This window comes from Chaetodon auriga, chromosome 2 (genome assembly GCF_051107435.1).
Source record: "Chaetodon auriga isolate fChaAug3 chromosome 2, fChaAug3.hap1, whole genome shotgun sequence".
NCBI lineage: Eukaryota > Metazoa > Chordata > Actinopteri > Chaetodontiformes > Chaetodontidae > Chaetodon > Chaetodon auriga.
Window position 1 is genome coordinate 8,406,422 of NC_135075.1, and position 21,272 is coordinate 8,427,693.

Below are 21,272 nucleotides of genomic sequence, written 5' to 3' on the forward strand. Positions count from 1 at the left end.
CTAAGTCCTCTAAGTTGAGCCAAACAGACACCACTTTTCCAAGTATTATCTATAAATGGCTTCATATTACAGAATTCTGATTCGGAGTTTCAATTCAGGTTGTGACCAAACTAAGCCCATGATACATGATATCAAACAATGTGCAAATTCATTTACTAATCGGTGTTGTGGTAAAAGGACCTTAGAGAATGCAGTCAGTGAGTCTGTGTGTGCGTTATGCTCTTCCTGGTTAACATCACACAAGGATGAAAGATGGAGCGCCAATTATGACAATGACAGGGACATGTTAAATAAGGTCCTACAAGGCTTCCTTGTATGAAAAAGGTAAATTAAATTGAATCCATTTAGAGAGTACACTGTTACACGTAAATGGATATGACATGGGCAACTGTGTCATTTCACTCTCTCTAATTTACTAAGAGACTTCCCTCGGAAACCTGCCAAAACATCTAGAAATGTATTCGCGAGAAAGTGACTGCCAATTTCTTACACTCAGGGGCCACTACATTAGCTACACCTGTTGTCACCTGGTCAGATGATCATCCATTTCTGTAGTGCCTGATGACAGATTAGAATTTGCTATAGAAGTTTATGCATAGAGCAGTTGACTGTGTAATGGTGTGCCAAATGTTTTCTTGGGCTACTTCTTTCCAAGTGAGCATATGTGAATGCAACAGCGTTCACTGGCATTGCTGCTAACGATCATGGCTACTGTCAACCCCTTCAAAGAGATACCATCAACCAGATAATATGGCAATATAACCATCAGTAGCTTAACATGTTTTCAGGAACACAGGAGAGACTCCATTTCAATCCAGTGACCTGCACAGCCTCCAAATTTTAACATAGTAAAGCACCTCTTGGTAGAAGGGGAGGGTCATGAATGAACATGTATGAACAAGCACTATTTAACAAACAACACTTAATCAGCATGAAGCAAAATCGCTCAAGAGAACAGAAACATGCCCCAAAGAATTCAAGCTGTTCTGAACACAAAAGGTGTTCTTACCCAGCCCAGCCACTTACTCTACTATTACTGCTATTTTCAGTTAAGATCTAACAGCATGAGAAACCGATTTTAGGAAAGAATTATGAATTTATTTACAAATATACTCTTTCAACACAAACAAGCCAGACAAACAAGACGCAAGCCAGTGACTATCCTATCCAGCTGCTAGCTATAGTTTGTTTTGGACTACTGATGCACAGCAGGCTTGTAACTTATGTAGGTCTGCCTATTATTGCTTATGTATCTTCCCACAGCATTGTTGAAATTAATCTTTCATTTAACCAGAACAACACTGAGATTAAAAATCTGTGTTCCAAATGCATCTTGTTTGCAATAGGCAACAATGGTCACTAATGGGAATTCCTACATCACTTCAGATTACTCTACTCACACCATTTCTCCCTTGAATTTTTAGGGAACCAAATGGCCATCTGACTCATCTAGAAGAACACTAAAGACCACGTCAGAAAATAAATAACAAGGTAAACAAAAAAAAAAAAAGAAAGAAAAAGAAAAAACTTTTACACAAACTGCTCAAAAGTAAAACTACTACTGTGACATTAGGAAACTAATATTTCATATAATACATTTAAACTGTCAAAAATACTGACTCACTATATAGTATAGACATCAAGGTGTCAGTAAGTTAAGAAGCAAGTGATTTTGAGGCCTTACCTCTGAATTTCTTGGGTGGGTTGTTGAGATCGCCTGTATCTGGTTGTACCACACAGCGGTCATCTACAAGCCTGCGGACACAAGCATCATTATGATGGGTCAATCACTCAAGATACATGCAACTTAAATAGAGTTTAGACCTCAATACACCTTCTAAAAAAATTTTATTTTCCATACATGAACAAACAGATCAAAGTGATTTTACAGATTGCATCAAATCCTTAATGAGGGTACTAATTTAGCTAACAGAAACCAGTGGTGAAAAGGAAGTACGTAATATGTAGTATGGATAAAATACTTTAAAAAAAAATCAAGTTCTGTAAATGTTTAATGAGCTGTTTGCTAGAGCTCAAGGATACACACAGTGAGGTTTGGTGAGTAACACATTTCAATGTTTGTTTTCTAAGAAAATTCCAAAGGGCACCTTTAAATGGAAGAGAGTCATTATTAAGAGTATTAGTAACACTTGCTCTTTGCTTGCTATGTCAAGTCTAAATGTCTACAGTGAAAAAGCCTACTGGACATAGAAAGTGTTACATTTAAATGGGGTATTTCACTGCTGGAAAAATACCTTCTTTATAAAACAGGGCTGGCAATGCAGTACAAAGATGTAAATATTTTTGACATTCGTACAAGACGACCAGAGAAAAGGGCTGTGCTATTACTCCACTTTGCCTGAAAGGTAAAAAACCAAGTAGAAAGCATTTTGAGCAAAGGTGGCCTTGTCACAAACTTTCTTGTATTACAGCTAAACGGTACATTAAAATGTGTTTCTGAAAACATTTGAGGTGAGAAATTGGCAATGTAGTAACAGAATCTTGAGTCATAATTGATCAGCACTGCCTCGTTTGACAGTTTGAGTTTTGTGTTTTAAATTGCACCTCTCAGTTTGAGACGGGGGGCATCTCTCTCTCTCAACCCAGTCTTATAGCCAGCAAAAGTCACATGAACCGACGTCATCTGGTGGACTTTTGGGGGCAAATGAGCAGGGAGCACCAGGTGCCGACAACACGGAAGGAAGTCTAGCATTGTTCGCTTCCATATACTACCTACATTGTAATGATACAAAGCTGGATGAAAATCAGCAAAGTTCCCCTTTAATCAAAAGCATCTGTTCATTCATGACACACGGATATCAAGACGTATTGTATTTCAACTGAGAACAAACATTATGTACAACGCACAGGGAAGCTCCCGTGTTTGATATTCTCCAACACCTGAGGTCAAAACATTGGTCTTATATCAGTTGAAACTATTTAACATCTTCCACCCACTGAAAGAGTACAATCCACCACACTAAAAATGGCTGTGCTAACATAGCTTCCTGAAGTTTAAAATTAATGGAGCAAGGATAACAGGGTTACTCTGCATTCCCACCTGAAACTAATTCACTGAGTATTATGAAAAATGTGCTGTAGCAGAAGTGGTCAACCAAAGACTAAGAGGATGTGGTTACACATTTCTCAATTGGGGCACATGTGATAGATTGTACCATGAGTGTGCATGTAAACAACAGGCTGGAGTGGAGGAGTGAAGGAGGGTATTTACGTAAAGATAGAGGAGAACATCTATGATTGTGGCACTATGTCATCATACTCTTCAGTATCACCATTTATCCATCTTGTCATGCACTTTCTTCAAACAATACAACACAACATCTTGGTAAAACACTTGTTTTTACTTGATAGCAACATTCTGGGGAAACCCCTGGGAATACTATCGAATAGTAGATCTGCACAAACACAACACTTCAGTAGGATGCTCTAGCCGGTCCAGTCAGTTACATCTTTTTATAGCTCATGCAGTATACACGGCACCGCAAGAGCACTGTAATGTTGAAGGAAGAACGCACACAGTGTGAAAATCTCCTCTATAGGAATAACGAGCCATAGTCTTGATAACACTAATGTACTGTTGGGTGAAGGTCCAAAAAGAACAGTCTCAAGGGTCATCGGTATCCAAGGTCAAGAACAAAACTCCCCTTGCATTCTGGGATACAGCTTGGCAGCTACATCCCAGTCTCCCAGCATCAAGACGCAGGGTGGCATTCTCTCTGAGCCAGCAATTGTCCAGGTGGTTGCAGCTGTCTCTCAGGGGTCACATTCAGTACGCTGACAGCAAAAGCAGCACCTAATACAATAATGCTATTTATAGTTGCATCGCCGAAGCCCTGAACAGCAGCACTGGGGGGGGGGGGGGGGGGGGGGGGCAGCTGATTACTAGGCATAACAATATGAGATAGGAAATTTGACAAACAAGCTCATTCGTGGTGGCAGTCTTCTGAGCGGTGCACACATTTGTTGTCATGGTGGGTGACGCACAACACTAAACTGTGAAAGAGCATGGTTTCTGAGAGCTGGCAAGGAGGAGGGCTGTGCACGGTCTGTGGTGAGTGGCAAACAGAATAATGACATGGCAAGAGGAGAGGACTGCAGCAGATGCTGTGGTCATGTTCACCTTGGCAGATGAAAAACAAACACCCTGGGGTAGAAAATAGCAAGGAAAAAGAGGAAAAAAGACGGACGTGATGCAAGAAAAGAAACTCTGAAAAATGACGCCTGGCATGACAGATATGCTGTCAGTTACTGTGTGCTGGACAGAGACATTCACATCAATGATTGTCCCTTCACTGACGGCATCTTCGTCTTTTAGCCGTCTATTCTTACTGTCAACTGTGTCTTGGTTTGCTAAATGTGCACATAATGAGATGCACTTTTAACTTGTTGCCTACAATTAGGGAGGAGGAAAGATGTCAAGTACTTAAATAAATGGTGCTCAGCATGACGCAGGAAGAGACAGGGTAATTTGAGTGCAGAGCCCTAACTGAGCACACAATATCAAGGAAATAAAAGGAAAGATATGGCTCCTGCAGGATCCACCACTTCTCAAATAAGACTACCGTATCATTTAGAGCATTTACAACATTTGGCATACACTATTATGAAAAGAGACTCAGTATACTGCTCTGTATTCATAGATAAGACAAAACCATCAGATTACGGGAAAATAGACATTTGACTGCAGTCAATGTCCACAGCTGTACATGTGGGGATCATTAAGTTAAAGTTGTAAAACGGGCTTCATCTGGTTCTCCTGTAAAAGCTTCTATTTATAAAAGGACTTGGAACCTGGTGGACAGCATATTCTATACAGTATATGGAGCTACCAGCTATTTTAAATATGATTTTCTTACAAAGCAGACAAGGCAGGACTCAGAAGGTTGCTAAATTATGCAAACAAATTAGAGCAGAGCAAATAGATCCTAGCTATTACTTGAGTCTAAAGAGGGCTCATTCAGATCCATTTTGAGGAGGTGGGTCAGGTGTTCAGTCTGTCTTTAAACATAGAAAAGTATTCTGCCATCCTTCATTTGCATTTTTAGTTTACCTATTAATTCAAGTCCAACTCTGTCTCTGCATGCCTCAACTAAATTCTCACAACTGAAAACAACTTATTTTGTTTGTTTCACTGAAATCAGATCACTTATCTTTCACAATAAAATGTGGAGGAACAAATGGATAATGTCTATATTGACACTTCGGTTATTGCCATGAACTGAACAGAGGCATTAAATCCGTCCATTACATGAATCCATCTATTATACTACCCCATCAACAGCCATCTCTCTGGTTAAAAAAAAAAAAAAAAAAAAAAAAGCAACTGTGCGGATCATTATGTTGTAACTCTGTTTACTCTGCATCCAGCACTGTGTTACAGTTGTGTTTTCTGCACAGTGGGACAATATTGTCTGAAGCTCCATCCATCCAGTGAGCTCCCCATCATGAGGTAGTGGGGGACTGGAGGTAGTGAAAGGGTCATGAAAACCCACATAAAGACAAGAAGACTTACCCTAAAGTGCTGATAAATCCACTGGTGGTGCCCTCTGCATACAGGGAACAAATGTCCCCAATATGGAGAAAACTGGACATCTTGTCCGACATGGTTGCTCAGGGTTGACTGCACCTGCAAAAGATTGCTCTTTTAAGCAGCCACTACATACAGCTGAGGTCAATCAAATCATTCACTATTAAATATTTCACTCAAACAGTCAATTAACTGAACAACAGAAAATTAAACAATGACAATTTTGACAACCCATTAGTTGTATAAGTCTTGAAGTAAAAACACTAAATGCTTGCTCGTTACAGCTCCGTGTTCCTGCACACACAGGGTGTCAGTAGTTCATTTAGTTGAACAGAAATCGTGAACGGCAGCAGTTATGATCACCTCTGAGATCAATCATTACTTTTATAACGCTGACTTTGCAACTGCTGGAGTTTCAGCTCTTGGGACCATCTGAATCTTTGGAGCTCATCCTCAGAGCACCATCTACTGTAAGATCAGGAGCAACAATTGTGGAGAGATTACTTTTACAAAATACTGAGCTATAAAGCTAATGTTTGCCCTTCTTTGAATGTGTCCTGTGTCCATTTTGTTAATATATTAATAGCACTTTTAAAGGATAAACATTTGGCAGACATAAATACCATGAACGAGTGCTCGTCTTTGCTTCTCATCCCAGTTGGGCATTGTAACAAAATGAAACATGAAGTTTGTGTGTGCACTGTGCTACTGCTAGCTGGGTGAAACCTACACATATACATCTTCAATGTAGGTCATTCCTCTTCAGTCTGTTTCCAGGTTAGAAAATCTAAATCTCCGTGAAAGAATCCAGCACCACTGACAGAGGTTAGGCGGTCACCGTGGTCTATCTTTCTGTGTTGTTGTTGTTGTTGTTGTTGTTGTTGTTGTTGTTGTTGACAAGGATGCTGTTCCCGTTAAAAACTCACAAAATTCAATTTTGCCATGATTTTAGCTTGAACTTTGACATGAACCAACAGTATGCAGCACCGCACCATGAAAAGATAATAACGCAAAAGGGGGGAACACAAAATATAACATTTTACATTAAATATATGTTTATTTTTTACAATACTGACTGGTGCGTGTGAAGCTGAGGGTCATATTTACCCACGTTCAGATGTCCCGCACCGCTCCATACAACTGTGACACACAGGCCTACACGACATAAAGTTTGTATTTTGCTCTGTGAAGCCACTTGCCAGCAATGTGTAAACAAATTCGCCGTCCTATGACACATTTTTACGTTTTCACTGCCGAATGCAACACAAAAGACTGTGCTAGCTAAATCAAATGTCAAGTCACCCCTTTCATTTTTTTTTTTTAAATCGCTCGAGCTGCAGCACATCAACAGCAACAAATGAGGGCGCGCGCGTGGGCTACTTCCTTGACAGGGATGCTTACAGCTCAGTGACAAAATGAACAATGCCCGAAAACTACAGATGGATAAAGACTATACCTGGAAGAAAGGAGAGAAGGCGTCAAAGATAGAGACGGGAAGAAACGTGTGAAGAAGTGGGTCAGCACAGGATAATTTCCACAGCGCTATCCTCGGTTAAGTCCATGGTAGCGGAACTCCAGGTAAGAGCAAGCTGAGCGGCGTTATCTCTGACAGCTGAATGCGTCCTCGGCAACAATCCCCTTCTTACCTCCTCCACATGTCACCGAGGGAACGCCCCTTTCGTTACTATTTATACTGCTGCAGTGCTCTCTGGGTAATGGAGTCCGTCAGGCATTTAAACCGCTGTTACTGTCAGTGCTCATGATGAGAAACTGGTACTCCAATTCAAAGGCGCCTTGTTGTCGTGATAGACGCCTTTTGTTTTATTCTACTTTAACAAAATGATTTTAAAAAATGTGTTCTGTGTTTTAATTTTTATCATTTTTATTATTAATTGTTGTATCAGTGTCTGTCTGTTGGTGCATCACTGACTGATATAGATTGATATATCAGGACAATTAATGACATCATCTGTACTTTGTGTTTTTTGCGATGGTTTCTTGCTAACTAGCAGATGTGTGGTGCATATTAATGCCAAGATGGTGTAATGAACACAAGCTAAGATGACAAACATGGTAAACATTATATCTCCTAAACATCAGTATGTCAGCATTGTAATTGTGACCATGTTAGCATGCTGACAGTAGTGTTTGCTCACAGAACCATGTGCCTAAGTACAGCCTCACAGAACAGCAGCTGGACAAAGTGACTCTTAGTCTTTTCTGAATCTCTAGTAGCTGATACTTTGATCATCAAATCTTTACAGTAAAAGAGAACAGAAACTCCCAGCTTGTGTTAGATCATGCGCAACAAGTCTGGCTCTTCCTAAGTACAAGAAGCTCCTTCAGATGTGTCACATGTTGTGGACTATAATGAGTGGACATGTCTCTGAATGATCAAATCCATGTGACTGGAGGTTTTTGTCAATGTCTGCATTATTTCATGTATATAATGTCAGAAACAGAAGCACACATATTGCCTTACAAAGAGGGGGCCATGCTGTGTGTGTCAAAGTGTGAAAGGACATGAGAGAAAGACATCAGTTGTGTGTTCAGTCTCCTGTCAGAAACACTGATCCAGCCACTGGCAGTCACATTCCTCGGTTTGTGAATCTACATGCATGTTAAACAGAGTCTGAGTCTGTTTAGTTCAGTCCACATGTGTATTTTTTATTTTTTTTTTATTTTCTTTTCTTTATTTCTTTCTTGTAATCAGACTGATGAATACTGCAGGACCTGTGTGTCATACTCATACAGACATAGTACCTTGTGGTTTTGTCCACCAGGTTCCAAGTTTGTCAGCTTTGGAAACCTCACTCTCACAACTTTGAGTGATCTGGTTTATTTCCAGTTGACCCATTAAAATCACATTGTGACATTTTCAGCTACTGAAATAGGAGCAGACTCTTATATGAAAAATTAAGACGCATTGTGCAATTCATTGTACGACTCATACATGAATAGCCACATGAATAAAATAAAGGTTAGGCAGACCACGGTGATCCGATTAATTTCTCCATGAAAGCCTGCACACAGTAGATGGTAGCATTTGAAAATTTGTAAAAGTTTCATTATTCATAATTATTCCTAATTGCAATATGAATGAGAGAAAGAGAGACAGAGGAAGAGAAAGAACACTTTCATCCCTGAAACTGGCTTAATCGCATTAACTAAACCCACTGATGAGCTGTTAATTTGGTTTCTTAGTTACAGAACGTAGAGGGATAGTAAGAGTGGAGTAAGTGGGGTTGCACAAGTGTCCATTATCATAAAAGTGCTTTACCTCTTTTTCTACACTCCACATCTGCTGTTGGGTGGGCACAGTGAGGTCTTTAAGATGGAAATGGCTGCAGATTGCTAAGCCGTAGAGTACTGCAATTCATGTTTTTATGTGCTGTTTTCCTGCTATTGACATAAAATCCATCTCTCATGCAGTGGAAAAAAAACCCAGATATAATGCATGTGGTGCCATTCTCCCCTCTTACTAGTCATTTTTATCAAATCATATGCATCAAAAGTACATTCAAATGCACTCGTGCAAAAATAAACTAAGTTATTCCCTTTGTTGAATCCTAATCATTGTGAAGGGAAGGATGAAGGATAAGTACTTTGTCCCAGGGTAGCATTGTCTGATACAAGCTTGTGTGTCTAAACGCACCGATGTGAAAGTCGTGACATCACAATATCTGAGAGACTAACCTTTATTCCACAAAAACTATTTTCAGGCTTTGGTTAAATTTGACATTAAGTGAAGTTGAATACAGATCACGGAGTACTCAGTTGTCATGGATACAGTGTACAGACGACTGGCTACCATTCTACACAGAGAGAAAAAAAAAGGGTTGTACTGTGTGTGTGTGTGTGTGTGTGTAAAACTGGACACAACTGCTGCTGTGTTTGTGCATTGCAGCAATTCTGATGTCAGACATGATTTGACTTGTGGTAAACATAACGCTGTCTTTTTTTATTCTTTATTCTCTCGGTACCCTGGTCAGTGTTTTATTATAGTACCTGCCTTAACCTGAGGAGCTTGTCTGCAGCCAGAGGGCTTTTTCCTCACATAATGCATGACAGTCACAGCCAACAACCATTGATACAGATAGACGAGAGGTGGGATGGGTGTGGAGACAGATTGCTTTTCCACATACTGTAAGGATCATGAACAAGAGCACAAGTTTGGTGGGAGGGAGAGATGATTCATGTTGATTGGTGGTCTGACTTGCAGCTGACTTAGAGACATGGGCCGGTTTACCGAACAGAATTACAAATGACTAATAGATTAATGAATACAGCATCTGCATGCTTGGAACGCACCAGAGACAGAGGCATGACAAAATGCAGTGACCATCTGTGTGGGTGCACAGATTGTGAGATTCATCACCGTGCATGCGTTAGAGTGAGTATTCTCATGTGCAGATTCCGGCCTTCCCTAAGCAGCGATGTGTGGGCACAATGGTTGGTAGTTTTCTAGTCTGAGGCTCCGACAGTCCTCTGTGTGGGCCATGCCTGCAAACTAATCCGTGCATTCATCAGAAATGCCAGGAAAGAGCTAAGGACACTAGGAAGAGAGAGTTTTTGTGTTTTCATGATTCTTCATTGTATCTTGATTTCATGTCAGAGGTTATTAAGTTCCATTAGGTCTGCGTCAAGTCTAGTTGTGTTAAAAAGGAGAGATGGAGGGCCCTGTAACTCTATAAACAATATGGTGGCCTCTAACTGCAGGTCTGGATCTGGGACAGTGAATCACTGAAGACATGATGCCGCTGGGAGCCAGAACCATAGATAATGGCTTATTAGCGATTTCAAGCTAAATGTAGAATACCGACAGAACTTCCTTTAACTTCGGCGATCTCACACCCACAGTTGTATATTTTGTGCAGATTTGTTCCATTTGACAATTTAAACTCCATTATCGGAGCTCTGACAACTGGAACAATGAGTCAAGGCTTTCTCGGGATCAGAATGTAACATGCACAACTGGAGGACAGCACTTTGTGGCGTGAGTAAGTGTGGCATAAAAACACACTTACCGAGCACAGGACCTTCCAGCGTAGTGTGAAAAGAAGGTCATACAAACAACAGTCTATTATTCTCTCTGTCCCAGAGCGGTCTGCCAGCTTTTCCGAGGCTGTGACAGGGACGTGATGTCATTAATAATCTGTGAATGACATCACATCACTGTAGAGTCGAGTCATTTTGCACCATCAAAGCTTAAGAGCTTTGACATACAAGTTTACACAAACACACACAACGCAGACATGGACAAGCTGTTTGCCACATAGTTATTGGACCCTCTTGAGAAACCCTGCATGAAACCAGGCTTCTCAAAGAAGCTTCTTCTTTTGCATTCAACCATTGAGCAAGAAGTGAGATAGGAGAACATACAGCTGAACCACCGGCCCTGAGATAAGGAAGCTGTGAAGACTTTTGGTGTTCCTCTTTTTTAAATAAACTTTCAGCCCTTTAGTTAATATTCATGCGGATGCTCCCCTATAAAAGAGAGGTCCCACCCCCTGTCTTGCCTGCAAAACAACAGGTATTGGTACAGCACCCTAGTATAAGGTAGAGATCTACCTCACTAAAAATAAAAGATAATTATGCTGGTATAATGGCCTGCATATTCCCAGTGGAAATAATCTGATTAGACCAGCTGCAGAGATATTCTAATTAGGCCTTGTGATTTTGTGCCATAACTTGTTACCAATGTAGGAAAAATAAGTTTCAAATTCTGTGTTGCATCTTGGATTCAGTTGGTCCTTGTATGCATGAAACCTGCACAAAAATGTGCATTAATGTTAATAGTATTACATTTTGTGTGCAGGTGGTGATATTCAGCTAGTCCCCTCCTCATAAGCACCCTGCACAGAGGAGGGGATCACTTCACCACATCCCCTTGGTTACAGCACAATCAATATGGTAAACGATACACATGCCAATTATCTGCCTGGTCTTTGATTCGTGGAGACAGATACCAGTACTTTGCTACATAAACACTGTTTGAGCTAATACTGCGGAAGATGAACAATAGCCAAGGAGGCAGCGGTCTGAACTCACCAATTTAACCTGCACAACATGTTCTGTAAGCTGCTTTAACTGCAGCTAATCCATTAGGATCAGCTGAGTCCGAGGACTCCTAACCTCACTTTCACTTTCACTATTTTTACAACCTACCTGGTTACCTAAATCAGTCTGTGTACATTTTAAATTGTGCATAATATACATGCAAAGAAATGCATGGTTCTGACATAGATCCACATATATAATCATATTACAGTTAACTTATTTACACCATTTTTAATTAAATGAATCTAATATAATGAAATGTAGCTGCTTCATCTAACAGTAAGGGAATAACAGTAATGTAATACCAACAGCATCATTCAGCGTTTTCAGAATGAACACAAAGTCTGTGCTGGATGCTGCAAAGGTGAGACAGACCTGGTAATTGGATTGTCACAGCTTAGCTTGCACAGAAACTCTTGGGGCTGACTATTTGTTGGTGAGCTGTTGCACAATATTTAAAAATCCTCAAGTGTCATAGCTCATACGTGATTAGTCTCAGCCTGACATGCACAGTGTCTTCCACGATTACAACACCATTGTCCAAGTGCATGAACATGCCCCACCAGGGCTGTAGACTCAGTGGGATCGTTTGAGGTAAGATTGGGTCATTGCACAAGATTGTGATTGCAGTGGGACATAATGACAGCTAATCTTGGGGATATGCGAGGTAACGATGAAACCCGTTATTGGCAGGCTCTTAAGAAAACAATACCTTACATTAATTCTCACCTGTATTTCCCTTTTTATTCACACCTTAAAACCTTGCTTCTAAATTCCACCTTCAAGCCTTCTGAAGTCTACAGATGTACACTCCACAACGGCTCAATTAAGAACGTGTTTGCTGTAAACAGTGCATGTAGGTGTAGTTAAGACATGTGTAGGTCTGATCAGCGGTGAGAGCAGCTGTGGAGGTGGGTGCCTCTTGGGCTCCAGAGTTTCCTGCTGAGCCTGCTGCAGGTGTCTTGGGCCAAATTTAACTTTACATCTGTGATGGGAGGAGCCAGTGCGAAAAACCCCATTGACGTCTCCTTCCGGTGAAGTGAAGTGAAACTGCAAAACACCACCAGAGGTGAAAGAAATGTCTCAGATTGGACTTTGAACTGCCTTTGCCGGTTTTCTTTTTTTTTTTTTTTTTTTTCAAGGCAAGGACATCTGCTCCCCCATTAGAGAGGTGCTCCATTTTTGAACAAATGGACTGCCAGTCGTGATGTCTCCTCTGGTCACTCACCCTGAAATAGTGTCTGACTCTTTTATCAATGTGATGCATGTCTCCCGTAAGTGTCAGCTGTATCTGTGCCTTTTGTTCTTTCAAGACACACCTGGCAAGATTTTTAGGTTAAGGTCTTAGTAGCCAACATGGGGCTGTAACGAAGGGATCCCATATTCAGAACACACCTTATTTACAAGAATCAAAATCAAGCACATTGTTGTTTCCCTTCATTTTTTAGGGCCATCTTCACTCATTTTCTTTAAAGGAGTAGTTCAAAATTCTGAGAAATAATCTTATTCGCTTTCCTGTGAATGCCCAATGGCCGACATTAGCTGGATGGAGGTTAGGCACTGGAAACTGGAGGGAGCAGCTCACCTGGCTCTGTTCAAAGGTAGCAAAATTACCAACAACTGCTAAAGCTCACTAACACATTATATCTCATTAGTTCAATCTGTACAAATTTCAATTGTCGATCTTCTCATCTCGCTCAAGCAAACAAACATATTTCCCAAAATATCATGCTATTGCTTTAAACACATCAACATTTAGACTGAGAACAAGTGGAATGAGTCCAAAAGCAGGAAACAGTAAACATGTTTCCAGGTGAGCTTGTGGGTGTACTTCATGTTTTAATTTTGCAGTGAAGCCCCTGAAATGTGGTGTGACAGTCTGACCAGGTGAGGCATAAAGTCTCCAATTGGATTCAGTTACACAGCGATAACTCCAGACTGTGATGGTTCGTCTTTCAGAAGTCAAATGGTCTGACTTTAAGTGAGTTTCACACTTGTTAGAAGTGAAATACATATTTAGGTCAGGTCTCTCTCAGAGATGAGCAAACCTCAATGAAGTCTGTTTAAAGATCGATCAGTGGTCACTGTGGCATGAAACATCACGTCACAACATTTTGCTGTCCTGAAGTCGCCTGCCGCCACTCTTACAATGAGGACGACTAATCTTCTTCAAGCATTTCATTTCATTCAGACAATCACACTCTGAGATGAGACACAGTCTCCAAATGCCATCACAAAATGACACGACAGGCTCCTGCGCTGTGAGGCATGGCTGACTTGTTTGCTTTCGTACGGAGGGGCTGTGGAGGGGATTTGGTGGGGAAGTTCACCTCATGTGATTAACTGGTGGTTGCTAGGTGACCATCCTGGAAAGGAGCCATTCATTTGCAGCCCATCTCTTCAACAGTCAGGATCTGAGAACAGCCTTCGTACACGTCCGGACCAGCCACAGCCGTCCAACTCACCTCCTGTACATACAGCCGGTTGCCATAGGGATTTCAGGGACATCTGACTCAAAAATGACATGAGTCATGTATTTGTGGAGAGACTGTTGTTTTTCTTACATTTGTTGTAGAGTTGCTGGAGGGACAGCAGAATGTTGTTTATCGCAAATGCAGAACAAAAAGGGCCACAAATCGAAAGGTCTACGGCTTCCTCTTGTTCGGTAATGAAAGGCTGAATGTGTTGGTTGCAGAGCAATGACCCAGAACTACACATTTCTATCCTTTGAGAAATGTCTGGGTATTTTTTCCTCTGGATAAGCTCCATCCTAACTTTCTCAAAGGGCACTGCCACTGCTAACATAGAGCCAAGGTCCTCCTCATAGCAGTGCAGTATTTCTGATAACATACTGTGTCTCAGAATCTATAAAAAAAACTTCATATTTTCTACTGCTGCTCTGCTCTTTCACTCGAAGGGAGAATCAGAAACCTTTCAGATGTTAATAAACTTTGATTTATTGATTTATTTATTTTTTGTATTATACTACTGCTGCATGTGTCCACACTCTATTGCAACTTTCAGAAGTTTAAAGGGATAGTTCGACATTTTGGTGAATATACGCGCAGTATTTGTATTAACTCTGATGTCGCTTAGGTTAAATTTGAGGCGACTGCTAGCAGCTTATTAGCTCAGCTTGGCATCCAGAGTGGAAACAGGGTGAAACAGCTCGCCTGATGATCCACCTACCAGCACCTCTAAAGCACACCACTTCACACATATTGTCTTCCTTGTATAAAACATACAAAAGCTAAGTGTAAATGAGACTTTTTGTCACATTAATATGACGAATATGACATTTTTACACTTATATTTTTGCTCAGATTAAGCAAATGAGATATAATGTGTAAATTTCTCATCTTGAGAGGCCATGGTGGGTGGATTTAGTTTTTCTTAAGACAGAGCCAGGCTAGCGCTAAGATAAGTTGAGCGCATGCTTCTTGTAGCTTCCTATTTACCAAACAAACATGATGTGGTATCCGTCTTCTCTTCTAACTGTTGGCAAGGAGGTGAGTAAGCATATTTCCCACAATGTCCAACTATTCCTTTAAGTGTACATGCAGATCAGATCAGGTACAACAGGTAAGCCTGACAGAGGAGAAAATATAGGTCAAAACAAAATCCTGCGCCATTCGCCCCTCCACTGGGTGGCACAGAAACCAATCAACTCGACAGTGGTCTCTGATCGGCAGAGGGCTTCTATCTCCCCCTATCATTTAGTCTCTCTCAGCCCCAGTGTGGCTGGAGCGCTGGTCCCATTTCTGGATGAAACACGGTCTCCATCCTAATTAACCCAGATGTGGATATTAATAAGATGAAAGCAGGTCTAGACTAGAAACGGGGCAGATTGAACGGAGAAGGTCCTGATTTCAGAATGGTCACACTAAAGTGGGACACCTTCGCCCCTCCTTTGACAGGGGAATAAAGTCCATTTCTATATAAAAAAAAATCCCCCCTGGCCCTTTTTAATTGCTCCCACCTCTCTAGAGGTTTGAGTGCGATGAGGAGCTGAGAATATCTACAAGGGGAGGCTGCACGGCATGGAGACAGAAATGTCAAGAAGATGGAAACACATGACAGCTCTGACTTTACCCGAGGATTCTGAGGTTTTGTTGTTTTTGATGGGCATGACAACTTATTGTAAGAAGCTTTGGCAACCGTAAGGGTGTACAGATCAACTCTGTGGCCTCTGGCTATTAAAAGAAACCTATTCAACATCATTCCTCCCATCTCTGTCAGTGCAAATGGTGCCTCTGCTCCTTTCAGATTCATGTGTCATGTGAGAAATGGGACTTATATGTGCCAGGACAAGATTACAGCTGCAACACTGTGAATCTGGTGGGAAATGTCCTACGCAGAACAAGCACCCCCCTGACATACAAAATGGATCGTACAAGTAAAAGAACAGACAGGAACGTCAACAAGTTTCCGCTCTCAGGAAAATAAAACTCCTCTTTCTGGCTTCAGAATTAGTTTTCATTCCGTCATCTTACACTGAGTGGGAGACAGTTCCAGATCAGGAAACACCGGGGGGAACCAAACAGGAAACAATAACGGGCACAGACGTGACTCATCCAGCTGATTGTCTTTATGGAGCCACCAACATGTTGCATTGTCTTGTTCTAATGAGGGGCTGAATTAAACAAGGTTTCAGGCGAAGCTGAAAACAGACCAAGAGACGACTAATCAGACGATTAAAATGAGGAAAAATGGCATCAGTGTTGACAAAAATCTTTTCCCTGTTTTTATTTAGATAAAAACAAACATGATATTAAACACAGAGTGGATGATTTCAGTTGATAATAGACAAATCCAGAGGAAGGAACTGAACGCAGTTGGTGGAACCACAGTGGCACTCTTTCCTCTCGAGTCCATCTGTCCGACTGGCCTGTATGGCAGCGTCGCTTTGAGTGGACAGCAGCTCTACAGGATGTTGGTTTTCGTATCCTCCTGAGTAGTCAAACGTCAGCTCCTCTAGTGCATCAATGTCCCTTCCAGCAAACAGCGCCAGTCTGGGAACCACAGAGTGCACACGGACTGGCTGCATCAACAAGTTGGGCCGGCAGGAGTGGTTGAGAAAGCGGCCTACGTTTCCCACCATGGCGGGGTCCACAAATGTCTCAGTGATGGAGCCCGTACCTGCATGCTCCCGTACAGCAATGATGTAGTTATTGTCCTCAGATCTCTGGGCCAGCTGTCTGCGTCTGGCCTCCTCTAAACTGATCACCTCTCCTGCGTACTCGCACACAAAGGTCCCGCGTGGGATTGCCTCTAGTGTCCGCACTGCCCAGCCCTTGTTCTTGGTGCTGTAAACCTCCAGCCTGAGTCTAAGTCCTCCCTGCACCACCCGGGTAGAGCAGGCATCGCTGCAGGTGCAGAGGGCATTGCACTCAAACACAGGTGAGCAGTAACCAGAGTCTGTTCTGCTCAGGTTCAGCAGTGTGCCGGTGCTGTGGTATGGCTGCCCATGAGTCTGCAGGCAAGAGCAGCTGTCAGTGAAGCAGGAGGGGGAAAGGCAGGAGCATCCAGGAAGGGTGACTTCACTTGGGTCAATAGTGCATCCTGGTCCCTGAATGTTATCTGGGGAATACTGAAAAATGACAAAGACCAGTCAAAGTTAAACAAAGCACTAAGTAACAATAACAACGCAAACAACTGAAAAGCAATTTCAAAAGCACATTAGGCTGAAATGTCCATAACTCCTGGAAATCTTCTGTTTACAGCTGAAACGACGAACTGATTGATGATTGACGAATAATTTCAGCCAAACTTCCCAGCAAGAATGATAAACACTCACGGGCTGCAGCCTCTCACTGTTGAGGGGTTGCTGCTTGTCTTTGTATTATGGGATACTAAACTACACACAACCACACAAAACATTTGTAGATGCCCACTGAGCTTTAAGAATTGTGAGGGGAACTTTAAAGACGGAACATTTCATCAAGAAAAGAGAAAAGAGAGAAATCATTAATGACAATAATCAGCAGTTGCAGCCAGAATTCCAATTAATTTCACTTTATGGGAAACGTGTTTTAGAGCAAAGGTCTGAATGATTTGCAACTCCAACCTGAAACCCATCAACCTACGTACAACATGACTGTAGCTTCACCACACAAAGCGATATGATGTCTTTGGATTTAAAATACCAGTTGATTGTAAAGCAGCCAGAAAGGTCTTCTAGAGCTTCATGAGCATGAGCGTTATGTAGGACAACTCCTTTGGTTCTAGAGAGGCAGTTATTTTTTATTCCTGCCCAGTGTCAGCTGGGACCGGCTCCAGTCCCCCACGACCCTGCACATGATATGCATTTATGGATAATGAAGGGAAGTACTGCAGTCAGATTAAGAGGCTGTCGCCTGTAATGATTTGCTGCCATCTGCTGGTGAAACAATGCATCTCGTTTGATAGCACTGATGAGCACCAGGTTTTGATGAGTTCTTGCAACAGCTCGAGGTTTTCTGGACAAAGCTTGAGGTGAATTTTGAGATTATTCTACCATAAATAAAATGCACCATAATTATTGGATTTTTTTCCCTATTATCTCATGTTTTCTTAACAGACTCAGACCGAACAAATCTTTTATTGCAGTACTCCATTTTTTTTTCTTTAAAGTTTATATTTCCACAACTCTGATCTTTCATGATGTTGAGAGGATATTTATTAGAGTTTGATAAGACAAAGATACGTGTGAGACAGTGCTGCCTTTACATAGTTTGTCCACCAGAGAGCACTGACAAATCTGTTATGAATTTATCAACCTTAACACGTGCATGTATTGTTCTTAAAAGACAACATACTGATTGTTTATTTGTTCAGGTTAAAAATTAGTCTGTCCATTATCATCTTGGTATTCTTTTTAACTATTTCTATCTGGCTACAGCATCTGTTTACATCAACATGTCAGATGAACTTAAAGGGGAGTCACACCTATGGCATGCAGCACATCAACAGACAGCTCGCTGGATGCATCTGATGTACATCCCACAGCACAAGAAGACAGCGTAGAGTCATGATCCACAGCTTATTCTCACTGTCAGTCTCTTCTGATCGATGGGCTCAGCGTGTGTTGTCACGCACAGCTCATATGAGGGTTTATTATCTGGTTTATAGCTGATTAAGGTGGGACGGGGTCGCACAGTCAGCCGGAAAAACGCAGGTGCAAATAATGAAATGAATGATGGCTGATTCCCTTTAGCTACTTTATTTTCAGGGTTCATTCATTGAGCACGCCGGCTCACCTTCAACAACAGAGCCCTTGCTCATGGTATTAACCTGTGTGGTCCCTAATCTGACAAGTCTGCTGTGCAAAGAGAAGAACAGTTCACCTGTCTTGTTTGTAACTCGTAACTTCCATTAATACACATTCACAGGCTTTATTTTAAAGTGGAAGCACTGTGCTATGTACGTCGCCAACATTACAGTGACAACGACACTGCTCTTATAACACTCCTCTGGCAAAATGACCGAATAACGACTGAAACATGGTGGACTTCAGCGGTGTTTACGTTGCTAAAACCACAACATTTACTGTAAATTAGCTATCTGTAGCCAGGTGTGTTCAGCTCACGAGGTTCAACTGCACAGAGAGCAACGCAACGTTACCTGAAATTGAGGAAATGTCAGTAAACCTGAGCTCGCCTCAACTGAAACAGGAACATTCTCGAGACTGTTGCTCAAATCCACGACACATCTGTCAATATTCATATCCGACGCTTCCACTGATGCTGCTGCGGACCCATAGATGCGGACCGGCTGGGCTGTGGGACGAAATCTCAATCCTTTGGTCTGCAACTTCCGGTAGTTTCATTACAGGCTAGCTCCCCCTAGGGATGCATCAGTGTTATTACATGGCTGTAATTATAGAGCGTGTGGTTTGACCACCTGGCCGCACTGAGGACAAAGTGAGCAGGGGACTCATTAAGGACAAATACAGCACAGCGTGAGACAATAATTTCATCTAAACTGCCGTGAGGGTGAAACTGGACAGAATTACTTGTTACAAGCGAGAAACGTGCCTCACAGTGCCACACCTATTTATTCTGTTTAGGTAGGTCATCCCATTTTTCCAATAATGTTGTTATTACTTTGCCTCTTTCTGTTCTTGTTCAATATCTGTCCTCATATAATTGAACATCACCTTTCACAGCGCCGGTATCCAGCCATGTATTCAGACAACTGCAGTAATGTACAATGGCCTGCAGATGGCAGCACTAGATAGGCAAAGTATACAGTAAAATTCCTCTTTTGAATCCACAACTGAAGAGATACTGATGCTTCAATATAAGGATCAGTTAAAACACATTAAAAGAGGCAAGATCTTGAAATTGCTTTTAAAAAGATGTTAGCTGCTTAAAAGGCTATCCTGAAGTCGTCTTTAATGACAAAGCCCACTTTTACACTCTTCTTATTTAAACTTAATTCTCAAGATAAAGCAAATTGGAAAAATAAAAACAATGAACTACCTGAGCAAATTCAGACTACATAACTAACGTTATGAAAGTTAAAAACATGGCTGTGTGAATACCCAGAAGTGGTTAATGCCCGAGAGAAGAGTCATGATTCAATACAGACTCTCACTGAGATTCAGTTACACAACTCAGCTGCGTTTGCTGAACTCTGGTGTTTACTGTCAGACAGCAGCTGATGATACCACACTGGTTTGACATGTGATGTTTTGCAGCAGTCTCCTGAGAGGAGAATGAGAAGTAATTGTGTTGGAATGTCATTCTTTTTTCAGTAAACGCAGTAAGTTGTGTAGCGTTTGCACGCCAAACCTTTCTTTGTGGTTACAGTGTTGTCCTGTGTCATTGATATGCAGTGGTCTATTCTCTGGTGGCTCTCCGAGGCAGACGGGGGGAGGTCACATTGTCAACTGGCATTTCCGCTGCACACAAGTGACCAAGGTTTTTCCTTTGAGGATCAGCCTTCATCTTTGTCCTTGGGCAAAATTAGTGCTGTCAGTTGTTAGTCCTGCATCTAGGTTTCAGAGATTGCATGCTCAATCACAAGCTGAAATGTTTGAAGTGAACGATACTGGTATTTGACACTGACTGATCTGACAACAACAGAGGTTAGGACTGAAAAGTATGTGGGCGTCATGACTCAGCTGTTGTGTTGTGCTCCACCATCAGTTCTTCCATGATGAAAAATGCTTTCAAAGTACATGACACGCATTTGTAACGATGGGCGAGTTCGCTTCAGTTGATCAGTCAGGAATTATGCCTGTATGATGCCCTAATCGTCATTCTGTCAGATGGTTTGATCATATGATTAAACATAAAAAACGTCTCATATATGCATATGTCACTGTCACTGACTTCTGTGTAACTGTCATACGACTCTCAAAAAAAGCCACAGAGACCTATAAGATAATTAGACTACAAGTCAGCATCCACATGAGCAGCCTGTGAGGCTGTAGCTAAATGCTAATGTTGGTATGCTAACATACTCACAATGACAATGTTACTATGCTGATGTTTCATATGTCTAATGTTAAACAAGCTCACCATCGTAGTTTAGCATGTTAGATGGCTATCTTTTGCTAATTAGCACTGATGGGAATGTCATTAATTTTGCAGGTATCTAATCATCATTGTTATTACAATTCAGCCTGTGGAGAACATGAATGTCTGTACCAGACTTCATGATAATCCATCCAACATAT

At 41.5% G+C, this 21,272-nt stretch overlaps 2 protein-coding genes across 12 annotated transcripts in view; both read right to left on the reverse strand.

Annotated features, from left to right (window-relative positions):
• itpr1b (inositol 1,4,5-trisphosphate receptor, type 1b) overlaps nucleotides 1–7,210 on the reverse strand; it is an 83,580-nt gene extending 76,370 nt beyond the window's left edge. For 6 of the 11 annotated variants that reach the window (XM_076752555.1, XM_076752547.1, XM_076752529.1 and 3 more), the window contains exons 1-3: nucleotides 7,005–7,210; nucleotides 5,534–5,647; nucleotides 1,685–1,755 (exon numbers count right to left, since the gene is read on the reverse strand). In XM_076752555.1, the coding sequence (XP_076608670.1) occupies nucleotides 1,685–1,755; nucleotides 5,534–5,625 (163 nt within the window). In that variant the 5' untranslated portion in view covers nucleotides 5,626–5,647; nucleotides 7,005–7,210. The remainder of the gene's footprint in view (nucleotides 1–1,684; nucleotides 1,756–5,533; nucleotides 5,648–7,004) is intronic. The other 5 variants (XM_076752564.1, XM_076752580.1, XM_076752539.1 and 2 more) reach the window with 1 other exon arrangement.
• Nucleotides 7,211–14,545: 7,335 nt separating this feature from the next.
• On the reverse strand, nucleotides 14,546–19,395 carry setmar (SET domain and mariner transposase fusion gene). The gene is made up of 2 exons (XM_076747179.1): nucleotides 19,211–19,395; nucleotides 14,546–17,198 (listed from the first exon to the last, which is right to left on the reverse strand). Exons 1-2 carry the CDS (start codon nucleotides 19,310–19,312, stop codon nucleotides 16,401–16,403), a joined length of 900 nt encoding a protein of 299 aa, XP_076603294.1. The 5' UTR covers nucleotides 19,313–19,395; the 3' UTR covers nucleotides 14,546–16,400.
• Between the last annotated feature and the right edge of the window lie 1,877 nt (nucleotides 19,396–21,272).